This window comes from Nyctereutes procyonoides, unplaced genomic scaffold (assembly GCF_905146905.1).
Source record: "Nyctereutes procyonoides isolate TBG_1078 unplaced genomic scaffold, NYPRO_anot_genome, whole genome shotgun sequence".
In the NCBI taxonomy this organism is placed as follows: domain Eukaryota; kingdom Metazoa; phylum Chordata; class Mammalia; order Carnivora; family Canidae; genus Nyctereutes; species Nyctereutes procyonoides.
In genome coordinates this window covers 23,301,685-23,327,839 of record NW_026575133.1, presented here as the reverse complement: position 1 = coordinate 23,327,839, position 26,155 = coordinate 23,301,685, and the positions used below count along the sequence as shown (strand labels likewise).

General features: G+C 47.7%; 1 protein-coding gene across 1 annotated transcript in view; it reads right to left on the bottom strand.

Moving 5' to 3' along the window:
• Positions 1-15,449: 15,449 nt before the first annotated feature.
• The window catches only part of WDR11 (WD repeat domain 11), a 59,221-nt gene continuing 48,515 nt past the window's right edge, over positions 15,450-26,155 (bottom strand). The window contains exons 20-29 of the mRNA XM_055300250.1: positions 25,070-25,178; positions 23,523-23,585; positions 22,239-22,304; positions 21,269-21,446; positions 20,195-20,290; positions 19,478-19,643; positions 18,650-18,747; positions 18,038-18,183; positions 17,167-17,246; positions 15,450-16,399 (exon numbers count right to left, since the gene is read on the bottom strand). Of these exons, the coding sequence (XP_055156225.1) occupies positions 16,242-16,399; positions 17,167-17,246; positions 18,038-18,183; positions 18,650-18,747; positions 19,478-19,643; positions 20,195-20,290; positions 21,269-21,446; positions 22,239-22,304; positions 23,523-23,585; positions 25,070-25,178 (1,160 nt within the window). The 3' untranslated portion in view covers positions 15,450-16,241. The remainder of the gene's footprint in view (positions 16,400-17,166; positions 17,247-18,037; positions 18,184-18,649; positions 18,748-19,477; positions 19,644-20,194; positions 20,291-21,268; positions 21,447-22,238; positions 22,305-23,522; positions 23,586-25,069; positions 25,179-26,155) is intronic.

The window sequence follows — 26,155 nt, the reverse complement described above, 5'->3', positions numbered from 1 at the left end:
GAGCGCTAGGCCTGGGCGTTATCCTGAGCCCGCAGCAGCGCGTGGCCGTGGGGCCTTCTCTCCATCCAGGCCTCAGTGTCCCTGCGTGCGGGACTAATAAATCAGCTTCCATGTAAAGCATCAACTTACTGCTCCGAGTCCCAAAAGAGCACACATGGATTAGGACATTTTTGTTGTTGTTATTCCTTTGCCTAATTAATGGCCCTTGGGACGCCCAGCTGCCAGGCAAGTGGTCCCACAGAAGACAGCCCTGTCCCGCAGAGTCCCAGGGCTGGGTCGCACGCGGCTCCATCTCCCAATCTCTGCTGCCCTCTGCTGTCCAGGGCCGGATGGGACGTGCTGACAAGGCGGGGGGCACCACAGGCCACCCAAGGGGTTCTCGGAAGGGGCAGGGGTTTCCTCCAGGCCACACAGCACGGGGGAGCAGGGCTGAGTCCTCGGGCTCACGGATGCTTCGCGGGCGGTGCGGGGATCCACAGCATCAGCCTCCCCCGGGACGGGGACCTGGCTGGAGAGGCAGCTTTTCAGGCCTCCCGGGGAACATTCGAGGTCAGACACTGTGGATGGGGCTCAAGGCTCAGCATGCGAGCCCTCCAGGTGACTCGGATGCACACGCTGACGGAGACCCTTTGCTCTCTCTTTGGGAACACAAGTCTGGAGTATATGCACACACACGTGTACACACACATATATACATGTACATACATGTATGTATATATGTATAATATATATGTTAAAGATTTCATTTATTTATTCATGAGAGACACACACACACGGGGGGGGGGGCAGAGACACGGGCAGAAGGAGAAGCAGGCTCCATGCAGGGAGCCCCATGCAGGACTCGATCCTCGGTCTCCAGGATCATGCCCTGGGCCAAAGGCAAGCACTAAACCGCTGAGCCACCCAGGGATCCCCTGTATATATATTTTTAATTGTATTGTGCATCTCCAAATTTGAAATAAGATGTGAGCAAAATGTAGGAGTTTGACTAGTTTGTCAGAGGCCGGTGCTCTGAGAACATCGGGGGCCCCACATCACACAGGGTGGGCTCAGTTCGAGCGTGTCGGAGAGCAAGACTCCTCAGGGACAAACACGTAGAATGTTTTCTCTGACCTGGGTGATGGCTGTGCTGCTCAGAGTGACAAAGAGCCCCCGCTGTCCAGCAGGATTTCCGCATTTCAGCAAGACGCACCTGACAGCCCGCATCATTGGAGAGAGGTTTTGGACTCTCAGGGAAATTCCGACTGGAATGCATTCATCTACTCACTTAGGGACTGTTGATCGAGCAGTCCCCACGCATTCTAAAGACTGAGCTAGCCGTGGGCCATTTGATTCCTACCCCTGTAGATGCAGCACAGTGGGGAAGACAGGTGGTCGGCCACAAATCGCACCTAAAGATGAATCAGCTGACACGAATTGGTCCCAGCTGTCGTAGGCTGTGCGGGTAGGCAGGAGGGCCGCGCCGGGCCCCAGGGACGATCATAAAGCCCTCTGATGGCACATCCTCTGAGGGACGTGGTCCCGGTGCCGTGGCGGAGACTGGGACACAGCAGACTCCACCTTCCCTGGTGGGCTGCAGGGGGAGCCCCGAGAAAAGACATCGCAGAAGTTGGGGCTTGGTGGGCTGAGTCATCAGAACGGAACAATGAATTATCACTTATTGTGGGACAATTTTTATTGTTAGAAATTTAGAAAATGAAGATAATGCAGATAAGGTGCACATTTTAAACCACCTGTCATCCCACCGTGTAGACATAACTGTCAACAAGAGTTGTTGTAGAGGCTTGATTTTTTTTTATGTCAGTATATGTGATGTTACGTCACATTATATTAATTTTACAAGGGGAGGGAGAAGCAGAAGGAGAAGGAGAGAGGGAGAGAGAGTGTTAAGCAGGCTCCATACTCAGTCCAGAGCCCAACGCAGGGCTCGATCTCACGACCCTGAGATCATGACCTGAGCCGAAACCAAGAGTTGGCTGCTCAACCAGCGGGGCGGCCCAGGCACCTCAGTCATTTGCTTTTTAAGTGAACAGAGTGGCCGGACCTTCTTGCTTCTGCCTTCTAGTCCCCTGTGAGTACCAGTGCATAGTGCCCGGCCGTGCCAGGTGCCTGCAGTGCTCACTTCACTCGGACACCTGCCCGGTTGTCCCCCACCCCCCCGTGTAGCCTGCACTGCAGGGATGTTTCTGATTGAAAGTATGTGGACTTTAAGAAGACAGTGGCCATGTGCTGGGGCTCTTGCGTGGCGATGATCATACGCTTTCAGAGATAACAATGCCCCAAGGGCAGGAGAGCATAGAATCGGGCTCCAAGAGGTCCGGGCAAGAGGAGGGCAGAGACTGGGAGAGGAGGGACAGGGAGATGGGGTCACAGTGGGAGAGCCAGAGCGGCCAGAGCCTGGGAGGTGGGCAGAGAGGTGGGGTTCGGCGTTCACAGCACACTGACTTCTCTGAGGGCTGGTAAGGCGTCGACATCGGTGACAAGGACCAAAGCCTCCTTTCCACAGGCTGTGCGGGTCACCGGTGAAGCCACGTGCCAGTCGTGCGCCCTGGACCAGACCTGGCCTTCGCCCGAGGCTCTGGTGACAAGCGGGCAGGAGCGAGGAAGGGTGGAGGTCGCCCCCAGTGCAAGGGCCTGCTGGAAGGCGCGCAGAGCCGGACACACGGAAAGGTCTGGGCGCAGGAGAACACTGCAAGCCAGCGTAGGGGGCCGTGCTGCACCCCGCAGCTCACTAGCTGCCTGCAGAAATCTGCATTTCATCAGCATGAGCTTCACCAAAATGTTGAAAGTGGGGAAATCCAGAGTGCGGAGCAAGATGCTGGATGAGCTGACGAGTGACAGGAGGGACGCCGCCCTGAGGGTCCCGATGCTGCATCTCACGCTCTTCCCTGTCTCTGTGATGGGTCTGCAGAAGGGGCCAAGGAATCTGCGGAGAGGCGGAGGGACCCCTCTGCTGGGATCGGGGCTTCTGAGGAAGGGGGTGGCCGTCATGGGCACATCAGCTCTCGGCCACGGTCACTCCGACAGCAGGGGAGGAGACAGCACAGTAAATGCACCCCCGAGTGTACCTTGAAATAGTTCCAGGCCCCATGCCAACCTCAGATGCTCAGACCCCACCCCTCGGTCCTCTAATCGCATGAGGCTGTGGGGTGACATGTATTTTTCAATTGGCACCTACAATTCAGGTGGCAGAGGAATGAGGCAGAGACACGTGGGACGCACGCTGGCAGCCCAAGTGTGCCGGGCGGCATAGGGTGACGGGGGCGGGGGGGGGGCAGAGTGGAGCAGTAGGACCAAGGTGCTCCCAAGAGTTGTGCATCTTCTAGTTCTTTGCTTATGAATGTAGTGAGGCCACAAAATAAAACATGATGCTGGTGCTTTTTATGATTATGATTATGAAAAGCACAAACTGTCGGCACGAGAGCGGATTTTGGACGAGAGGCGTATTTTGTTTGGCTTGCACTGGATTTTGTTTTGTTTTTGTTTTTTGTTTTTAAATCAAGCCAACATTTAAAGATCTGAATATCCTGTGAAGTTATTTGGACCTTCAGCTTCTTCTGAAACATCGGTTCTGACACTCAGGGCCTCGGTTCTCCTGTGCCAACAGGCAGCTTGCGTTGGGTGGCTGCTGTTCTGCTTTTCCTTCCTGAGCCTGTGGCCCAGGGACCCCCCACACAGGGCGGGTGGGAGCACTGCACCCTGCCTGTCTCACACGACTGCCCCCACCCCAGGGGCAGCATCTGACTCTCTGGTTTGTCTTAGGGCCTGTGGGTACCCGTTATCTGTAAAATAAAAAGTTTTGGCGCATCTGAACTTTGTCCATATTAAAAGCAAGCAATGCAAACCGAGCTCCTCGTGGGCTCTGTGCAACGCTGGAAATAAATGTGTGTGTGCACTTCATTCCACCTCTGAGCCAGTGACACTGTATGTTTTCCTCTTTTAAATACGATGACCACAAATAAATCTAGAAAAAAGGCCGTGGGCCTCGACATTATTGGTCATTTCCGAGTGCTCTGTTAGACACCAGGCTTGTCGCTTTGCTCAGGAGCAGAAGGTGAGCATCATGGAACCAGTGACAGATCTGATAGCCACATGCTTTCTCTGCTGAACAGGAGGAAGGCGCCCCATCTGGCAGTTACCGCCAGGCTGGTGGTGGCCTGTGGCCCACTCAGTGGAGGGACCAGGGCCGCTGACTTACCACCTTCTTCAGGAAGTGTCCAAAATGTTTTTTTTTTTTTTCCTGTGTGTAAAAGAGGTGATGGAGAGGTTGTGAATCTAAACGGAGGTTTCAGTGAAGAGAGTGGGATTGGGATGCCTGAAAGGCTCACTACAATCTAAAAATAAGAATCACCTGGAAATAGGCCAGCCCTCCCAAGCATCAGGGCCCATTTGGGATCATCCCAGGTCCCAGTTGGGTCAAGACAACCTGGGGGATTGCTAGAGCGCCTCACTGGGCTGTCCGCAAAAGGCAAAAGTAACCAGCCTCCGGAGGAAGACAGCCCCATCCCAAACTTCAGATAATATCTAAGTTTTTTTATATAGAATGTCCGACAATCAAAAATTGTCAGGCATATTCAAAGAAGCATCAATAAGACAACTGGCTTCTCTGTAGAAGCAGCGGCCGCGGGAAGACGATGATGGAGTGTCTTCAGAAAGAAAATAATTGCCAGGCTTGACTCTGTGGTGAACATATTTTTAGGACAATGGAGCTGAGAGATGATTGTTTACCCTGGGTTACGGGTACATGGAGGTTCATTACATTATTTTCTCTGGTTTTGTAGGCTTGAAATTTCCCATAAAAGAAATGAAGGCAAAATAGAAACAGTGAAGACAAATAAAAGTGGAGAGAATTCATCACCAGTGGACACAGAGTAAAGACCCCACTGGAAGGTGTTCTTCAGGCCGACAGAGAAGGGTCCCAGGTGGCAGTTTGGAAAGACAGGAAGGACCCGTACTCAGGTGGGCAAGTCTAAATGGATAGTGACCACGTAAAATAATAATTATGTCTTGAGGAGGCTTGAAATATACATAGAATTAAAATACATGATAACAATAGCTCACGAGCCAGAAGAGGGATAAACAGAATTAGCATGTTCTCACGTCCTTTTCACTGTCCGGAAAGTGACAAAAGTACTAATTTATGTTAGACTTTAATAATGAGTCAGGATGAATGTTGTAATCCCCCAGGTAATTATGAAATGAATAGCACAGAATATATAAGTAACAAGATAATAGTGGGGAAATGCAATATTAAAAAATACTAATCCGAAAGACCGGGGTGTGGGGTTGGTGGGAGAAGGATGTAAAATGAGTGGGGAAAGTTGAAGATGACGTAAAGACAGCAGATTTCCACGGCATCACATTAAGTCACACCTTTGTGTGTACGTGGTCTAGGTCTCCAACCAAAAGAGCAAATCAAAACCAAAAACCCAAGTTACGTGGCGCTTAGAAGGGACAGGGCACCCTATGCATGTGGGGACGTGGAAAGCTAAGCATAAAGCAACGGGCACAAGGAAGGGAAAAGCAACGTGGCTGTGCTAATCGCAAGCACCGTGGCCTGTGAGGCAAGAAGCGACGAGCCCCCCGGGGACGGTGGGGTATGGACCCCACAGCCTGCCATGGCAGCAACCTCATGCTCTAGGAACACATGGTCTGTTGGCTGTCTGGACCCTGACCTCGTCATGAAGCGGCAGGTGTATGGACACCTGGAGGGGCCTGGCACTGTAGAAAATGCTGGAGATGTTGCCTGGGGGAGACCCGTCCTGCCTTCCCAGGGCCTCCAGCCCAGTGGAGGAGATGCTGAGGAACGTGCATCACGGAGCAGAGGTCTGGGCCTTGTGGCGAGCTCAGAGCTGCGAGATGGGGGTGGGGTGGGGCAGGTGAGGCAGGAGGGGCGTGGGAGACGAAGGTGCCGAGTGGGAGAGGTGGCTGGGCCCCGGTTCACGGAGGACCTTTTAGGTCACTTGAAAGTGAACAGTGTGCAGGGGAGAGACTTTGGAAGGGTTCTGAGCTGGAGATCGGCACACTACGCTGATTTTGGGGGGGCAAGACTGGAGGGGCAGGGTGGTTTTCTGGCACTTGGAAGAGAAAGCTCTGGCAGGAAGGAAGGGAGGGAGGGACATCCTCAGTGCTGGGGTGCAGAAGAGCATAGTCAGCCAGGGCCAGGCACGACCCGGTAAGAACTGTGATCAAATAGGTTTAGGAATCCCAAATCCCATAATCCTTTGCGTGGAGGGGCACGATGTGCATCTGGCATATTAAAGGCCTTGAGAAGGTCTGCGATACAAAGAACTTATTTAAAACTATACTTATTTTGGCATTTCCCGGACTTGTTTGATTATGACGCTTTTAAAAATGTTTATTAATATTTTGCAGGATGTTACAGTTCCAAGGAACACAGATTGGGATTATTGGGGGAAAAAAAAATTCTTGGCTTCGGAAGCCTGGAAAGCTAAAACCGCAGAGTGTCCCACCTCTGGAATCTTCTCCAAGCCACAGTCGTGGGTCTGGATGGTTTCGACAGCCAAGCAGGACCCTCCTGGGCTGTGTGTGGGCCTAGGAATTGCTGGTGCCCGCAGATCCCGCCGATCAGCAGCGGGCAGCAGAAAGAAACGCCAGCCGGGCGTGGGGAGAGCTGCTGAGGCCAGGGGCGGACGCAGGAGGCAGGGAGCCTGGCTCGGTAAATCTGGCTGAAAACGGAATTCCGAGGTCCAGAGGTACAACTGAAAGCCTTTCTTTCCTTTTTGGAAAGCAGACCCTGAGAGAAACAAATGGGAGCTAAAGGCTAAAGGCGGTCCACCAGGACCGTGGAGTCAGAATTCCGACTGTTCTGGAAGGAGGGGTGCCAGCCCGACCGTGTGAGGTCCCCGAGGAACCCAGGGTCCTCGGTTTCTGGTCAGTGGCAGCATATCTGTGTCCTAGGATCCCCGTAATAAATTACCACACTCTCGGTGGCTGAAGGCAGCAGAAACGTGTTCTTTCCCTGTTCTGGAGGCTCCCTGGCCTCCGGTGGCTTCGGCCCCGCTCCGTCAGTCCAGTCTCTTCCCAGGGCCACGTTCTCTGCACCTCTCTGTGCGTCCTCTCCTCTTCTCATAGACTCTAGACATGGAGTGATGATCTGATCACCAAGGTCTACAAAAACCCTATTTCCCAATAAGGGCACGTTCTGAGGTCCAGGTGGGCCTGACTTTTGGGAGACCTTGTTCAGCCCGTGGGGGGCGGGGGGCAGCCAGCAGGCTGTGTGTGCGGCCGGGGCGTGGGAGGATGGCCGTGTGCTCAGTCTCTGCTGCGATCCACTGGGTTCAGTCACAGCCTGGAGGTCTGGGAGATCAGGGGCAAGGCTGCCCACGCAGCCCTGAGTCTCCAAGCAGGGCTCGCAGGGTCCCTGAGAGGGTAACTACTTTGTGACAAGCCACTGGCCACTCACCTCCCGACCATGACACTTCGATTTCCCTCCACCCCAACCATGGTGTTAGAATCAAGCTGCCGTAACCACTGACAGTTCAAGGCCAGTGGACTACGAGGTCAGGCTCCTGATCAAGAGGACAAAGCAGCATTTGCTCGGACCAGACCCAGGCTGACAAATGGACATCCTCCCCCGGCCCCCATCCGTGCAACTGGTTCTCCAAGGGCAGAAGTGAGCTGCTCCCTTCTGCGTAACCCTGCGTCTTCGGATGGGAGCTAAGTCTTTATGGGCCCTCAGACCAGCCTCTGCCCCTCTCTGGGAACAGGGCAGTGAGGTCCGGCCGCTCTGTGTTAGTAGGGACTTGCTTCTCCATTTAGTGTCCTAGTGGCCTCCAGCAGCTTCCTTAGGCTCAGTTCTCACCCAGCAGGGCCAGCTGCCAAGTTGCAGCTGTTGGGGCAGGGGGAGGGCGTGGGGAGGCTGTGGGGAGGCTGTGGGGAGGGTGGGCCCGGAGGCAAATGCAAGTGAAGGGAGCAGGGTATCTCAGGTCTCCCCCTCCCGTGGCAGGTGCAGGCAGCGTCCTCCCACTCGTGAAAGCAGAAGCCCTGCCTGGTGGTAGTCTTTGTTCAGAAGGCTCGGGCCCGTGAGGCTATCGGAGATTCGCTGATTGAATTTAACCCCACCGGGACTCCCAGGTAGGCCAAACAGTAGAAGCTGCCCTGAACAGGAGAATCTCTGAGACCAGGATTCCAAGGACCAGCAGCCACAGGCCCTGTCCATGCCAGGATGGGGACCAAATGCTGTCCTCTGCCTGCATTGCAATTGGAAACAGAGCCACCGCAGAGGTAGCAGGAAGAAGCAACGTCTGTCCCAAAGCCCGTGATGGAGGGGTGGGGCACACGCTGCACCGACATTTAGATTTTCAGCCGACAGGTGACGTGTCAGTTCCCCCAAGGCACCTGCTGTTCATTAAAAATAAGGCCAGAAAATAAAGCAAAAGCATTCTTCAGTAGTTTCCTTTTGAAAGGAGAGTGCTCCCAACTAAACTGGCATAACCTGCTCCAGTGTCGCAAATCAATCTAGTTGGAGCATCCAAACATTCAAAAAAGTTTTTAAAATGGTGTTTTGAAACCACATTCTTTCCAACAGCTGATGGCTAGGAAGAACGTTCTTTAATTCTTGCCCCAGCTGATTTCCAGGCCACCTTCTGCCTCGCTCACCGACTGAACCCAGCCTCCCCTCAGATGAAGAGAGGGCTTAGGGTATCGGCTCAGCTGCAGATGGAACCCCTCTAGAATCTCCTTACATCCCAAGTCTGTCACTTACCAGTAGGGTGACCAACTGTCCCGTTTTGCCTGACACCATCCTGGCCTTAGCATTCCAAATCCAGTGTCTCAAGAAATTCCTCATTTGGGACAGTCCAAGGAAGAGGGTCATCTCAGTCGTCCTCAACATCTCCGAACCTTAGTTTACTCTTCTGTGAAAGGGGCAAGATTGTCAACCATGAAGTCAGAGGATTGGATGGTGGATGGTGTCTGCCGATGGGGAACTTGGCTTCCTGAGGGCTCAGATGCGTGATCTCCCAGGAGGGCGCCCGCTCACCAAAGCAGACTCACCAGGGCTGCCCAGATACTTCCCTTCTTTCACCCACGTTTGCTTAGCTTAATATCTTTGTCATGCCCAGCCCTCAGCTAGCTGTTCCAATGGGGACACTGGCACCTGGTGCAATCCCAAGAGAGGGACAGGCAGGGAGCTGCTGACGCGTCTCTGGGGACTGGAAGTGCCTTCAGATGTCTGCAGGGCTGTTGTCCAGCAAGTGCAAGAGGGATGGAGGATGTCCTGCCTGGCCCCAGCAGGCAGAGGCATGAATGGCTAAAATCTTGGTGGAAATCAAGTTTGGTTCAAACACGAGGAGTGGGGCAGGGTCCCAGTGGAGATGGGACTTTTAGTTTTCCTTTTGCCTCTTTACTCTTTTAATCTGCTGCTGTGTCCTTGAAGTTGTGAGCTAGTTCTTTCTCAGGAGGTAACTGGAGTCTCCATAATTTACCTTGTGGATGCACTCTTTTTCCTCGAAGGAGTGGCCCCGAGGCCCTGGGGAATGCTGCTGGAAAGGCTGCTCCTCCACCAGGCCCTGAGGCTTGGAAGCAGGTGGTAGGAGGAGTTAGGAGATGCTCTCCACCACTGCTGGCTAGAGTCCCCCGGAGACAGGGAAGCAGAGAGACCCATCACCCCTCCATGTGGTGTTCGGGGTTACTAGAAGAGTCTTAACGTGAGCAGGAAATGAGGACAGGGCCCCCGAAAGGTCACCATCCCAAAGGGAGGGTTGTTAGGATTAGGGACCTGGGCTTTGGGCAAAAGAACTGACTGTGGCCAGAGCAGCACCCATTGCCCAGGCCTTTCGCTGGTCCTATTGATGCAGTGGCTGTGCCTTGGGGAGCTGGCTGCCTGAGTGTGAGTCTGAGCCAGGAGTCTTGGTGCCTGGTGCCCCCCTGGACTCACAGACCTGTACATGTTGAGCAGAGGATCCCAGGAAAAGATGAGGCAGTTGGGTGCCCTAAGTCAACTTAGAAAAGAATACATCAAACGTGTAAAAGCAGCAGGTGCCAAGCACTTGTAGGAGCTTCACACGGCTTATTTTATCCGCTCCATGGGATGAACTTTGTGTGATCCCCATGTGGCAGGTGAGTCAGGTGAGGCACAGAGAGGCATAGCTTGCTGCCCGTGGGTACACACTGGAGAGATGTGGTCAGGGCTGCGTATGATGAGAATCCTGTTTCTGAACCATCGTCGCTGGTGGCTTTGTGAACAGACCCCAGGGCTAGCAGTGAAGCAGTGAGCCAGCAAGGCTGCCGGCTCCCGTCTCCCGCCTCCAGATCTGAACTTCCTTTTCAAGCTGGGTCCCACTCGTGGCCTGAGGACCCCAGCAGGGTCAGGAGCTCTCTGCCCGTCTGTCCCTCCCACCCTGGGTAGCGATGATGTGCTGAGAGCACAGAGCCCCTTACCTGATGGAAACCACTGCCCGTCTCCGGTGAGCAGAGCACCCAGGACTGGGCCCCAGCTGAGCCACCGCAGGCGTCCTAGCAGCCGGGCCACCGCTCCTCCCACCCAGCCTGGGGGATGTGTTCCAGCATTCCTGAAAAATACAACCAGCTGCTGGTGCTGGTTCCAGGACCATTTTCATGACCACGCCTTTTCCTGTGTTGTGTTATCTGCCTGGACACCCCGGGCTCACGCTTGCTGCCCTAGTTCTGCCCTCTTCCGGGGCCTCGGTCTGCTACCCCTTTCTGAACCCACTGCACCTGCGGGGCACCATCCCTGGTCTTTCCCCCATTGATGTGGAATGTCCTTTTATGATCGCTTCCCATGAATTGTGTTTGGTCCTTCTCTGGTCAAGGAGAACTTCTCCCTGTGCACAGGGTTTCTCTTCACCTCTCTGCCCCTTCCAGCCCCAGTCCTACCTAGTTTTCCAGAAGTGCCTTGGTGGTGGCTCAGTACTTGGAGTTTGGTGGTTCCCACAGGTGGCGACAGGGCAGGGGGTGGGGCAACAAAGGACTGGATATAATCCTCAGAAGGGGATTCTGAGTCTCAGGCAGGAGATCTGCTGCATGTGGGAGATTTTCAGAGCTGCTGGAAGCCGCTGGAGCAGGTTTCTAGACAAGCCTCAAGAGATAGAAGGCAACCCACTGGGCTCCAGATGAAGTTCCTTCTGCTCAACAAGTCTTCCACAATGCCAGAGTGGGTGAGGTTAGAGAAGGTAAGAGTCTACCATTCCTTCTTTCAGTCCAAATCCCAGATCCTGCCTGCAGTGCCAGGCAGCAGGTTCTGGATGGTGAACGAAAGCAACCACCTCATTCATCTCCAGCAAGTGGAGAAGTGGATGGATGGCACCTGTTCTGGATCCTGACTGAGGTCTGGAGCACCCTCTAGACAGACAAGTCCCTGCATCTGTCATCCTCTATCAACCACCCTGAGGTCGGCAACATTGCCACCTTCATACAGTTGAGGCCAGGCAGCCAGATGACAGGAAGACGCTGCCCCACGCTCTGCTCTCCCCTTGCCTCCACATTTCAGGCGCTGGTGTTCACAAGCACCGCTGAGTGGGTTCATTGGCAAGAAGCAAAGCCCAAGGTGTGGTAGAGTTACTCTGTTGGCCAGAGTGTGGCTCCAGCAGGCCCTCTGAAATGTGCATTAGTATTTCCCAAAGCACAGACTTTGGATCAGATTCTTACCACCCCTTGAATTAACCTGCCTTGGAGTGTTGCTAGAACATTATCCTCTTGGGACAGCTTCCTAAGTGCTTGACAGGACACAATGTCTTTTCTTTGGCCTCCTCTTGGCAAAGATCAGTAATTCAAGACAAGTAAGGGCCTGTCGTTCAAATTCCCGACTGACACACATTCTAGAAGACCTCTAGGAAGCAAACAATCTGTAGAACTGAATGTTGTTGGACAGATAGTCATCAAGAAAACTCGGTCATGTCCCACAAATCAGCCTGAGAAATCTTGTTTCTTGGGCCTTCTCCTTTCCTCATTCTCTTCCATAACGTGTCTGCACAAGCTTAGTCATTTGCGGATTTCCTCCAGAGCTCATCCATTGATTCTATTGCAGACTCGTCCGTTCACTTCTGGCGGCTGTTTCATTCCCCAGTCCCTCCACGTGGATTCTATGAAGCCCTAGCCATCAGCGACCGCGGCTCCCCCGACCCAGGAGTCTCTCCCCACATGGGACAGTCATAAGTGTATGCACCCTATGGATTCACACCAGCAACAGTAGTGCCTATCACTGGCTTAGGACAGAAGGATTTTTCATCTACTACCCTGCCTGAAGTACTATGCCTTAAAAATTCTGGTAGGATGTCCAAAGACTGGAATACAATGAGGTTCTTATCACAGAAGAACATGTTAGCAGCTGTCTGCAGTAAAGCTGAGATTTGCTTTAAAATGTAACTATGAAACAGCTCTTGGATTTAAATTTTTCTATCAACTACTGATGCCTTTTATCTCAAAATTGTCAGGAATATACCTGAGGTCACCCCAGGTGGTTCACGTTGTATGTACTTCCCCAGACCCTTGGCCATGGGACTTGGGCCTGTAAAGGAGCCAGATGGGATGAAGCTGAAACATCTTTCTGGAAAGAGGTTGGTTCCAGTGCACGTGGTCACAGGAGAATCGCAGTGGGCTTCATCCTGAATCTGTGCCTACAGGGCAGCTGGACACTGAAATTTCATCACAAGGAAGCACGCAGGGGCCTTGAGGAGTAGGTAAACCTTTTCCTGTAGAGTCAGACATTTAAGTATTTTAGACTTTTCAGGCCAGATGGTCTCTGCTGCATCTACTTGTCTCTGTTGAATGAAAACAGCCACAGACAAAGAACAGATGGGCACAACTGTGTTCCAGTACAACTTTATTTACAGAACAGGCCATGAGCGGGATTAGCTCCGCAGGCTAGTTTGCAGACCCTTAACCTAGAGGGACGGTCACAGTGCTGAGGCCCCTTCTTGGGCTGCTCTCTTCTTCCCCCTGCCTCCACACCAGCCCACTTCACCTCAGCTTTAAAAAATACTGTACCTGCAGAGAAAATGGGACCCTGACTACATTTTTAAGGTAGTGACTGAGGAAGGTCTTATCTGATCTTAAATTTTCAACTACTCTGTCCCGCCCAGTCTTTCTGAAGCAGCACAATACGCAGTCTGGAACCACCCTCTTCCCTAACTGCACTTGGCTATGCTAAACATAAATATGGAAGAAGGAAAAGCTAAAAACCAACCCAAATTGCCTGTGGGACCCAGAATGTCTCTCCTCCTCTGGTATTTAGAACAGTTACTATTACCTTGATTATGTCTTATTTCTTAGTGAACTCCAAAAAGTCAGGGGTGGTGGTGGCGTTTATTTGGCCTTTTTAGGCAAGAGAATCAAATGCTGACAGAAAATGCTTGAAACTGCCTGAAGGGACTCATCTGAGAGCTTCAGACTCATGGGTCATTCTGAGTGAGAGAAATGCGGGGCTTTCAGGCAGGTTATTTTCAGTGGATGAGGCAGGGCTGGAAGAGCAAACACATGGAAGGATTCTTTAAGGCCAGAAAAGACAGCAGGACGATCCAATTCCCTACCTTCTGTCTGGGCCTGTCCGTCTAGTGGGATTCCAGCAGTTCTCAGACTGGATCCTAAAGCCTAGCTTCTTCCCTGCCCTTCTTTTAAAAAAGCAACACCTTAAAGTGTAATCAACTCAAAATGCCTTTTCATTTGAACGGAAAGAGTTCTTTCTTTCACAAGTTGTTTGGAATCCGTCAAATCAGTTCTAAGCAGAACAGGAACCAGAGCCCTACTGGCTAGCAGAATATGCTCTGGGCAGTGGTTCTGCCTGCCGGGTTTTACTGCTGCACAACCTACAGGTCTGCGCCTGACACTCTCCTTAGGTCACGTACTGCTGCTGCGCACAGTGAGATAGGGTGGGTGATCCCCAAGCTCAGGAGTCACTGAAACAGAACACTGTCCTCGTGCCAGGTGGCGGGATGTCTCCAGGCAATAAACAGTTGGGAGGTGAATTGTTTTTATGCCAGAATCTGGTCCGTGGAAAATCTCTGATCAGGAACAGCAGTGAGGGATATGAGGCTTGTACAGAGGCTGCTCTGATAACTTTTAGAACAAAATGTCCTGCTACCACTTTCAAAGCATTGAAAATACTTAAAGCAAGATGGTGGGGAGGCCGCCACTGTTGGTAGAATATGAGCAACACAGCAGGAAAAAGGTAAGAGTGAGTGACAGGGAATGGCCCTGCAGAGACCAGCCTGTAGAAAGGGGTCACAGGGGTCCCCCACACCAGGTCTTCCAGCTCCACTGGCCTGGCTGCCAAGGGAGGGCCGGGGCCCTGAAGGCATGGCTGTGGGGATGGGCACAGGGAGACCCCTGCAGCCCTGAAGTCACGGTCACTCTCGTCTCATCCTGGCTGTGGGTTTCGCTCTGGGAAGTCTCCCCGGCTAATGCATCAGGAACATGAGGTTCCTAAAGATCCTTCATGAAAAGAAAGTGGAAGCGCAGGCCGTGAATGGGATTCACCCTCATCCACTGCTGTCTCTGGGTGCTCACCAGAGGTGAGGCTCAGCTAGGGCTCAGCTTCGGGCCCACCAGGTCACCACGGGGAGGGGCTCCCAGGTTCTGTCTGGGTGGGACTCCCAGTTGTACCTTGACAGACCTGGTCGCCGTCCTGTGTGAAGAGTAAGGACCGCCATCCTACCCGCTGGACTGTGACAGACTTTGGGCCCGTCGGCCTCAGGCGCTCAGCTGGTTCCCTCCGAGCTGCTGGGCCTGGTCCTCTCCTCTGTTGTCACAGTCAGGCAGGGCCTCATCACTTAGTTGTTGGCCTCAAACTCAAAGCATATTACGTTTTCAAAATGCCCCACTCCAGAGTAAGATATCTTTTTGTCTTCTCTACTTACTAAGGGCAGCATTCTTTTTTCCTTTAGCTAGCTGATGGTTGAATAAACAAAATATATATGGGTGATCATTTAACCACAGGCAATAGAGAGAGATCTGTGTTTGCCCATGGCCTTTAGGAATTCTGATGTAATCTGGCCCGGCACAGAAAGGACAAGTAAAGGGAGCCAGTTACAGGACTAATGAATGCATCCTGGATTTCTTCTAGAACTTTAGCCAAAGTGCTGTTAAGGGAACAGACATTCCTGGGATAAATCCATCCTCTCTATGGATCACAGTTCCTTGTCAGAGGGGATTGTTGATATCTAAGGGTAGAGGCTATGATTCTTATCTAAAAATCGTATCTCCTAGTGGATGTGAGGAGATGGGCCACCCTGGATATGCAGGAGGGGAGACAGGAATGCCACTTCCTCACCTCACCTCTGAGAGCTGCACACTGACTCCCAGGGCGCAGGCGTTCAGTCCAATCCTGGGCCCACACTCCTGGAATTCCTACATTCCAATTTCTCTGGACTCAGCAAGTGGCCTGGACTTTGGAGGAAGCAGATGGACTGACTCCCGAGAAGCCAGCACAGCCCCTGACCTCATGCACAGCAGCTCAGGAAACACAAACACCTGGCTGAAATTTCCTTTTTATTTATCATTTCTGTAAGTTCTAGACAACAATAATTTATAATAGTCACATCTCATATATTTCAGTTGTTGGACAAACACAAAGACAGAAAACTAAAAGCACAGAGAGTGCAAAAAGGAGGTTACTGTAATACATCAGAAGAGTTAAAATTCAAAATGCCCAAGATCCCACAAACTAGAATAAAACATAAAGCTTAAAATTTCCCTATGAGCCTGAAATTACAAAATTTAGCAACTGCGTAAAACAGAGAATCAAGAGATCTATATTCTCAAGATAAGAAAGAAGGAATGCTTTGGTAAGTCATCTTTACTGTTGAAATCTCTCTGCTCTGTCTCTTGAATGATTGTAGAGAAACACAGGCATAGTACACATTTGAGGATAGGTCTCACAAACTCCTCTTACAATTAGATTTTTCAAACACCTTTCCACTCAATGAGAAAAGCAATTCAGTCACTTGAATTTTATGATTAAAAAAATTAAAATATTTCCAGGGACTCTTAAAGCTGTCTCCAAAAGTATAAAATGTTATACCCTTTCAAAATCTGAAGCATTCGCATTTTTTTCTGAGATAAACAAAGGGTGTGGAATCTGCTCCTAACTTTGCAAATGCTCATCTGCTGCTGTGCACACACAGCCATGGGAAAATGCTGAGCAGCTCACAGGGACCCTGGAAGGACAGTATCCTCAGTGGTCCTGACCATGACCCTGAGCACTGCTAGACCGACCCCCTACCCTGCATGCGAAGCCAGGTTCCCCAGCACAGATCGACCTGTCACTCTTCAGTCCGTTCTTGTTTGGGGGATTCCAGCTCATTCAACAAATCTCTGCCAGCTGCTCCAGCTTTTGAAGCAAAAAGAACTGCACCCTGTTTAAAACCGAGGTTCTTCAAGCTTCGGGCATAATCTGCATATATAGCAGAGATGAGTTTCTGTAAACCATAGTTAAGGGGAAAAAGGACAGAAAGAAATGTGATTATACTCTACCAAGTTCCCACAGGCAGAAAGAAACCACCTCTATGGGGGCAAATCAGGAGGGATGCAAGGACCCGCCGGGGCCAAGCAAAACACAGACACCCTTCCATGGGGGAGAGGGGTTCCTTGCTTGGGGAGGCAAGGTCTCAATCTGCAATGTCACCCATTCCCCTCTGCAAGAGCTGAATGCAAAGTGTTTCCTTCCAGAAGACCTAGTTAACATCCTCTTAGATTTAGATTGTCTCAAAGCCTAATACTACACTAAAGACTAGAAAAAGAAAGAAGCCTTAAGTACATACCCTCTGGCACCTGAAAGGCTGAGTGGTAGGCAATTCAGGGGCAGACACAGCCTAGTAAGAGGTTTTGATTACGAAGTCTGCCCTGAGGTCTTAGGTTTTCAGACAGCCCTGTTTTCCTGTGCTCTGACAATCTAAGTAGCCTGTTGCAACCAGAGTCAACTTCACCAGTGCCTGGATATAGTTCAAAATTTGGAGTCCCATCCCTTTACAGTCCTTCCTGCCTCCCCACCCATCTTAGAACTGATGCCAGCTATGCAACCATCTTCTTCCTGTCTTTCTCTCTCATTTCTCCTTCTTTCCTGACTTTGGTGAATATGAGTGTGGATCGTCCCTGACCTAACACAGTTCCTGCCCAGGCAGTACACTAAGAGGAACCCACTCATGCCGTCAGCCTCCTGTTCTGCATAATCATCCCAGCAAAGGATATCTGTGTCCTCAGTGATTCCGACTGCACCGTACTTGAGACAAGCTTCCACAAACAAGGCAGCTCGATCGAAGTATCTCATGCTGCTCAAGAGAACAAAATGAGTTAGGCTTTGTGATTTATGGCATTTGGGGCAGACCCACCTGAGGGTGTATTTTCATATAGAGACTTGTACCCATTCTCCCTAGAAACCCAAGCACCAGTAAGTTTACATTAGCATTTTTCCAAGCCCTGGCTCATAGAGGAAAGGCTATGAGAACTGGGTGGTTTTCATAGCCCCCACCTGGGGTTATCATAGACCCCTGGGTGGGTCATCACCCCCCAACCCGACTAATTCATATTTACAAAAACTGTGACAGAGTTGAAATATACACAAATCTACAGAGATGGGACAAGTATCCACACACCCACTGTCCAGATTTATCCAGAAGTCTTTTCATATTTGCCTCAGCCTCCATTAGTTTTAAATAAATAAAATGTCCCCTAAATGATAGGTATTATTTTTAGAGGGTACACTGACAATGCTGTCAGCCTTCCTACTGTTCTCTGGTCTTCATCTTAGTTGCTCTATTCAAAGCTAAATTCTCTACAGACTTTTTTTAGATTCTTTTTAAATAGGTTACCTATTATGTGTGGCAAATATACTGATAGGAAAATAAAGCTCCTAGACCAAATGGAGATGATTAAATAAAGACTATGGACTATTTCATTCCCTGTAGGGTTTTTTGTTTTTTGTATTTTTTTTAATAAACCTAAAAGGTAAGCTTTTCCTTTTACTCCACAAAGTGAGTGCTTGCTCTATCCACCCAGCAGAGCCTCAAGAGAGCATGAAGAATTAGTCACCCTGACCACCTGTGATGCACTGTGGGTGTACCTGTGAAGTGTCTCAGCAACACTGAAAAAGCAGCCCAGGGAGAGAAGGACGAGGAGGGCTTTTGACTTCTGGTTGACTTGTGGAGAGCAAAGGTGGTCAACCCACCGCTTTAAAACATCAGCACACTCCTCAGAACTTAAACGGACCTGAGAAAGATACCCATGTTAAAAACAAAGACATCCTGCACTATAAAAAAAATATATATTTATAATGTAATCAAAATGGTATCTGTTCCTGTGAAACAAATGCTAGGCTTGGTTTTGCTAGCACACTGCCCTAGCTTTGCTGCTTACCATGAATAGCAGAGATAACCACCCAAGTCAGTGGAATTAGGGACCAGCAACTCCTGGGCTGGTGTTGGGGTTTGGGCTCACACCCCAGCACCCCAGCAGGGAAAGGAGCCAGCTGCTTTCACTAAATTGCTACCAAGGCAATCCATTTCTCAATAAGAAGAAAGGTAATTTATACTCATAAAGAACAGGAGCATTAGAGTTGCAAGAAAATATCTGCATAGCAGCTGTGCAGCCAAAAAACTGCTTCTAAATCAGGAGTCAAAAGTTAAAGAAAAACTTTCTATCCCAAATGCTCTAAGCACCTGCCAGAGTCACCTACTTTTGCAAGCCATGCTGCCCGGTTCCACTCGCCATATGTCTGCAGGTAGCGGCAGGCATCTGCAGCTTTGTCTATCAGGCAAAGCAGCTGCACACCCTCTGGAAGATAGAACACCAGGCCCTCAGGTGATACCACAGCCCTCTCTAACAGGTCACTACAAGGTAAAAACCACTATTTGATGTCATCTGCTCTTGTGCATTATATACATACTGGAGACATTCTTGACTTTAATTTTAAAATAAAATACAGGGAACCCTCGGTGGCGCAGCGGTTTGGCGCCTGCCTTTGGCCCAGGGCGCGATCCTGGAGACCCGGGATCAAATCCCACGTTGGGCTCCCAGTGCATGGAGCCTGCTTCTCCCTCTGCCTGTGTCTCTGCCTCTCTCTCTCTCTCTCTCTCTCTCTGTGACTATCATAAATAAATAATTAAAAAATAAAATAAAATAAAAATAAAACAAAATACAAAAATAGTTTTACAATGCTACCCCTTGAGTCAAGAGGGCAGCAGCAGCAATATAGTCCAGGAAGCAAACTGGGAAAGTGTGGGCTTGCGCACCTGTGTTCACTGTTTCAGCCTGCTCAGGTTCATCCAACTCATGCCTGCTGTATTGGTAATTATGACTATTGCCCTCTTTCACACTTAAGATGTGTTCTGCTTCAAATGATTAAGTGATATGGTCACCATGTTAAGGGCTGGCAACAATCTTCCTACTTTTCTCCAGCATATATTAAAAAAAGAAAAGAACTATCTTAATAATCAAATACTTTGCTGGGAATGGGCCTGAGTTCCCAGAGTACTGACAAATATACCCAAAAAGCACACCTTACCTGCCAACTTGCCGTTGGCAATCATGTTAGTTGCCACCAGCTTAATGGTGCTCTGGGAAGGGCCTGATGAGGTGACAGTTGTAACCAAACAGGCTTTCAGGGAGTCACAATAATAATGCTGGTTATCCGCACTTGTTTCCAATAGCAACTGCACAGCTCTGTCTGTCTAATGAGAGAAAGAGAAACAGTTCTTCTAATTATGAGACCATTTTCTTCCAACACAGTGTTATTGAACTCGCAATTTGGAACACTGAAGTTATAGCTTAGAGAAGACTTTCATTTTCAAAGCTTGTTTGTCAATGCTTTACTTATATATACAAAAATTCAACAAGTGTCCTATTGCTTCTTTGGAACAAAGGGAAAACCACAATCTGGTTTACATAGATGCTCAGGAAACTGCTTACTCTAGCTTTGCATCAGTCAATTCAGAGACACAAAACCAAACCAAACTGGTTAGGTCTCATTTGACATATGTAATCCAAAATTCCAAGCTAGTCAACCACAGAAATTTGCTTTCTCACAAGGTTTGTTGGTCTTATTTTGAAAGAAAGCCTAAATTTACATGTATACTTTTAGAAAGATACTATGATTTACCTATCTGTCTGTATGTGTGTGTGCACGCGCATGTGTGCATGTGTGTGATCTACATGATGCTCTGAAATACTCATCAACGAGCAACTCCATGAAATGTGAAAAGAGTCATAAAGATTGACATACTTGACCCAAGAGGAGTAGCTGGTCTGTACATTTCCTTGTATGATCGTAAGTTGACCGCTTTACTTCCTGTAGGTTAACCCTTTCCAGCTGAAATTTCTAGAGTAGAAAAAGAAAAGAAAATTCTAAGATTTTAAATTTTACTATATTTAATAAAATCATTTTATAAATATTATTTTGACTCCTGAGGTTATTAGATAATCAACTTTACAGAAATCCAAAAATTTAATAAGAATTTGACTAGAAAAAAGTGTTGAGGGACACCTGAGTGGCTGAGCGGTTGAGTGCCTGTCTTTGGCTCAGGTCTTGATCCTGGTCTGAGGATCGAGTCCTGCATCAGGCTCCCTGCAAGGAGCCTACTTCTCCCTCTGCCTATGTCTCTGCCTCTTTCTGTGTGTCTCTCATGAATAAATAAATAAAATCTTCAAAAAAACAAACAAGGGATCCCTGGGTGGCGCAGCAGTTTAGCGCCTGCCTTTGGCCCAGGGCACGATCCTGGAGACCCGGGATCAAATCCCATATCGGGCTCCCGGTGCATGGAGCCTGCTTCTCCCTCTGCCTGTGTCTCTGCCTCTCTCTCTCTCTCTCTGTGTGTGTGACTATCATAGATAAATAAAAATTAAAAAAATAAAATAAAAAAACAAAAGTGCTGAAATGAATTCTCATTTGTGTGCAACTCTGCCTGCTTCCAGAAGCCAGCCCTCTGTGCACTGAAGTTCTTTCCTGCAGTGAAAGTACCTTTTTATACATGGAAAAGTGTATTAAGATATCAAGTGAAAAATATTTTTTACAGAAAATGCATAAAAATGAATCTTCTAAGTTAACAATTGTTAAGACAAAGAAAAAAATAAAGACTTAATAATAAAATTATAAAACTCGTGTATTACAAAACTCAATAAGCATTTATGAGCTTCTCAAGTTCTGAGTCAGGCCTTTTCAATGTAGAGGTGCCAAAGGACTCATTTCTATTATGTGGACCTTAATTTAGCTGGAAAGTTTCCCAAATTTAAGACACTTACAAAGACATAAGTCAACAAGATGGGAGCTTTCAAGATTTTAATCCACAAAACATAATACCTGAAAATAGGCATTTTCACAGAGTATATCATAACATATATCTAGTGGGTTGTTCACTTTGTCCCGAGGCTCGGTGTCGTTAGAGGTGGGGCTGCTTGATGGCTTCTCCTGGGACAAGCTGTGCAGGTAGTGGGCAGCAACTGTCCAGAAGTGCAGCTCCGACTCATCGCCGTAAAGCCTGAGGAAGGTGAAACCAAAATCCCACTGACCCCACATGGCAGACCTGGGCGTGGACAGGGCCTCCCCACAGAAGCCTCAAGTACCAGGAGCACAGCGCTGTCACATGAAAGACCATTTGGGACACTCGCCTGTGCCTGGTGGGGTGAAAGAAAAAGTAGCACATTCCCCAGCCCTGTTACCGAGTCTCAAATGATACAGGTGCCTAAGGGCAAGGCCCCTTTGCCCCTAAGTCCTCTCTGTGCTGGGTTAAGAGCATCACTATGGTTCCAAGGCCTGGGCAATGATTTACCCGGCTTGTCAGCAGCACACACACCTTTCAATCGGGACCACAGCTTCACATTAAGGAAGAAATTCCTCTTGGAAAACTGGCTAAATAAGATATGGAAGTAACTACAATTTATTCTCTGGGGAATAGATGGAAATGCCTTTTTTGTAAGTGACAACTCTACCTTGCAGAGAGGGAGTACAGATTATTGCTTTAAATATAACTTATCAGTATATTTAAGGACATGCTTTTTATAGCTGATATTTTAAAATACATATTTTTAAAAGCTATCTGGAGGAGGCAGCATTTCCAGTAGAGAAGGTCTAGATCTCACATTAAAAATGTAGTTATTTTTTCCTATTTCCTTTTTTCTAGTTCCAAAATTAACTGTAAAGCAAATCTAAAGGATGAACTGATATGTTGTTCTAAAATCAAAATCGTTTATTTAATCTTAACTACAAAACCTTGATAAGAGAAATGAGTTCATCTAACATTCTGTTTCTTACACAGAACACTTAGTGTTACCTTGAAACAAGCAGGCATCTCTGCAAGAGACTGAATTCTGGATCAAGTAAGAGCTTCTTTATGTCACTGCAAACAGGAATCCAGACAAAGGTAAGGCATACTTTTTTAATAAAACAATAAGGGAGATAAATCAATATACTCTTGAAATGGGAAATCCACTCAAAATTGCTAATCTACTTAAAGTTTTGCTATTCCTGAAATGTTTTGTTCTTTTTTTAACTAGTTAGTACACTTAGAACTTCCAAAGGAAGTTACTTTGCCAGGACCCTGAAATCATAAATGCAAAGGCTGAGTGTATCTAGGCCAAGAGAGCTAGTACCTGTCAACTACCATAGGGGGGTGAGGCTCTGATTCTGGTTTACATAACATCCTTGCAATAGTTCAACTCAAGGTTTTGAAAACATGAACAGTTGCCTAACTGTAAGAACAAGAATGTCACTGTTGATAAAATGATTCTGCTACTGATCAGAAACAGTGTATACTTTAGAAGAGATAAATTCAGAAACTATTACAAAAAATAAAATATTTAAGGAGAAAGGCATGTTTTTATAAATTGATATTTCTAAAATAGCCACATACAGAATATTCATACATCGGGGGAGGAAAGATGTTCTTTAAATCTTTTCTACTTAAACACAAATATTAACTTTTGGATACAGAAACAATAATTATTTTGAATTTGGCATCAATAAAATATCACTAAATTATTAAATATTGTAATTACATGTGACAGATTCTAAGACTGCAAAAATGTACTCTGTTTTACCAAGAACTCCCCATGAACCCATATTTTTCTACTTCCTTGGCTTTATTCCCAATATGTACTTTTAAATGCTCTTGGCTCTAGGGAACATATTAATTTCTTAGTCAGAAGTGTGCACACATAGCACCTGACACACAGAACTTATTTTAGAAAAGGCAGCTGCCACACAAGAACTGTGCTGTGTATGGCCTCTAACTTGAGGCTTCCTGGGGCATCTGTGACGGAGGCAGGCTGAGCTACCAGGACGCTCACAGCACAGATTCCATTCCTGTCTGACATGGGACCACAGCCATCCAACACATAGGAAACTGGTGAAGGTAGAGCTGTCATGTAACTATTAAATAACTACTTTCTACAACACGAAGATTCGAAAGATCAAATGAGCCTTTATGAATAGAATGGTCTCTCCTTGGGTTACTAATGTTTTCTAAAACACAAGTTACTTTAACTTCAAAAAGCCTAATTATTCTATTTTCTTTCTCACAGTCATATCCCTAATAAAACATAGCCAGGATGCTTACTTTGACAATGAGTTCAGCTGCTCTTGAAGGAGATTCTTTATTTCTTCATTTTCTGGATAATCACTATACAGAAAAGATTTTGAATAAGCTCATTTTCTCTTCACTTATAATCAAGCATTTCTTCACCAGAAAAAAAAGCTGTGCCAATGTAGAAATAACCTCTTTGCAGTCCCTGGTTTAAAAAGCTGGTTATAGGGGTGCCTGGGTGGCTCAGTCAAATTAAGTGTCTGCCTTCAGCTCGGGTCATGATCCCAGAGTCCTGAGATAGAGCCCCACGTGAGACTCCCTGCTCAGCAGGGAGCCGGTTTCTCCCTCTCCTTCTGCCTCTCCCCCTGTCGGCTGTGCTTTCTCTCTCTCAAATGAATAAATAAAATCTTAAAAAAAATAAAAAAGCTGGTTATAGATCAAACAGCAACCACCCAAGAACCTACCAGCCACCTTTCATGTCTGCTTTTATCCTATTTAGTTAAAACAAAGACATAACTAAAGTGTCTCTCTGGCTTTCAAGAAACCAGAAAATTTATCAGTGGGCTCTAAAAACTATCGTGCTTAAGAGTCATGTTAATAAGAAATCTAGCAATGACTAAAGGAACTTGTTCTTTCTGCTCTGCAAAATGGACATTTATTTCTCTAAGGAGATACTTCTTGGAAAACAGACATCACATTATTTTTCTTATTCCTTAACCCATACTTACCTGTGCACTCCACATGTCATAAGTTCAGTAATACTTGTGGATTTAACTAATAACTACTAATAATAGTTACTGTGAATGCCTTTATAAGTGAAATTTCATAAAACAGAAAATATCTCCACAATAAGCCCATTCTTGCTGCTTTTTAAAAAAAAGATTTTATTTATTTGAGAGAGAGAGAACGAGTGGGGGAGTGGAAGAGCAGAGGGAGAGGGACAAGCAGACTCCACACTGAGGAGGGAGCCTGACGTGGGGCTTGAAACCAAGACCTTGGGATCATGACTTAAGCTGAAATCAAGAGTTGGTTGCTTAACTAACTGAGCCACCCCACCCTGGGGCCCCTCATTTTTGTTTTGTTTTGGTTTATTTATTTATTTATTTATGATAGTCACAGAGAGAGAGAGAGGCAGAGACACAGGCAGAGGGAGAAGCAGGCTCCATGCACCGGGAGCCCGACGTGGGATTTGATCCTGGGTCTCCGAGATCGCGCCCTGGGCCAAAGGCAGGCGCCAAACCGCTGCGCCACCCAGGGATCCCAGGCCCCTCGTTTTTAAAAAGAATTTGAAGGCTGGCCTCAAATTCCTCTTGGCCTAACTGGCCTTCTTCACACTCATCATGTCATATCCTGGGTTCAGACAAAGGTTACCAAAAGCAGCTCAGGTGCCCCAGCTCCCAACACATGCTCACTCCCAAAGGCCCCAGAGAGGCAAATGAAGGGTTCTTTCAGGGTGTCTGCTGTCTCAGCCTCAGCTTGTTTTTATAGTTCCAATCCTTTTAAATGCCAGAGTACAGGCTCCTACTGATTTTCAACCCCAAGCAAGTTAAGAAAGGAAAACAAAAATGGTAAAAACTTACACCTGAGAAATGTCCAGAGAATACTGTCCATTCCACGGCTGGTGTAGTAAGAAAGCTTTCAAGGCAAGGGAGGCCCTTGGAACAAGGAGATAGGGGCACCACACAGGCTCTAGACAAAAATAAAATAATTTTAAAAATTAGTTCTTTTAATAAAATAGAATTTTATAGTTTTACTCTGAAGCTTCAGCCACAGCCGTTCACAGAGAAGTCAACAGAGAACAAATTATAAATCTGGTGGCAACTGAGAGAGTATATTCAGTGTAATCACTGCTTAAAGACAAATAGCCTGAATGGAGCGATTCTCTTCATCCAAACTGATTAATATGTCTTCCTTCCCCTTTTTAAAATTTAAGTGTCCTATATGGTATAAAAACACTGATCCTATGTGAATAAAAGATTCAGTGCATCATCAACTCAACAGATATTAATAAAACTCATTATTTTAAAATACTAAAAATAATACTTACCTGTATCATACCACTTGTTATCTTTGCTTTTCTGAGACTATTAAACTAACTCAGACCTTTAGTGAGCTCGGCACTAAAGGGATTAGGTCATCTCTGATCAAAGGCATTCTCAGGTCTCACAAGGGTAGGCCTTGAAGAAAAAGGATTATATTCCTAGACTATGGGCCCCAGCATCCCCTACATGCAGCAGTTGGCTTGCTTCAGACACAAGATTTGCCTCTTTTTCAACACGTTCTAATGCAAAGAAGGTCCAAAGGTCCTAGTGCCCAGGCAACTGTGCTGCGGCTGCCTTACATGGCCGACTCAGTCAGACACCTGACCTGGTAAGAGTTCTTTGGGACTTAACTAATTTTAACTAATTAACCTTAATTAATTTTAACTAACTTAATTTAATGATTCAGTCATTGGAGAACTTTTAAGTCTACTTAGGAATACGTAACTATTTTTTCAGTTGTAAATTTTATAAAATCTAAATATGGCTTAAGTATTTCTGCTGAAAATATGCCCCCTAAGTTGATTCGTGTTCTAACGTGAAATACAGCCTGGACTTTGAAAACGGAGCATGCAAAAATATGAAATACCTCATTAGTAATTTTTAATACTAACTATATGTTGAAAA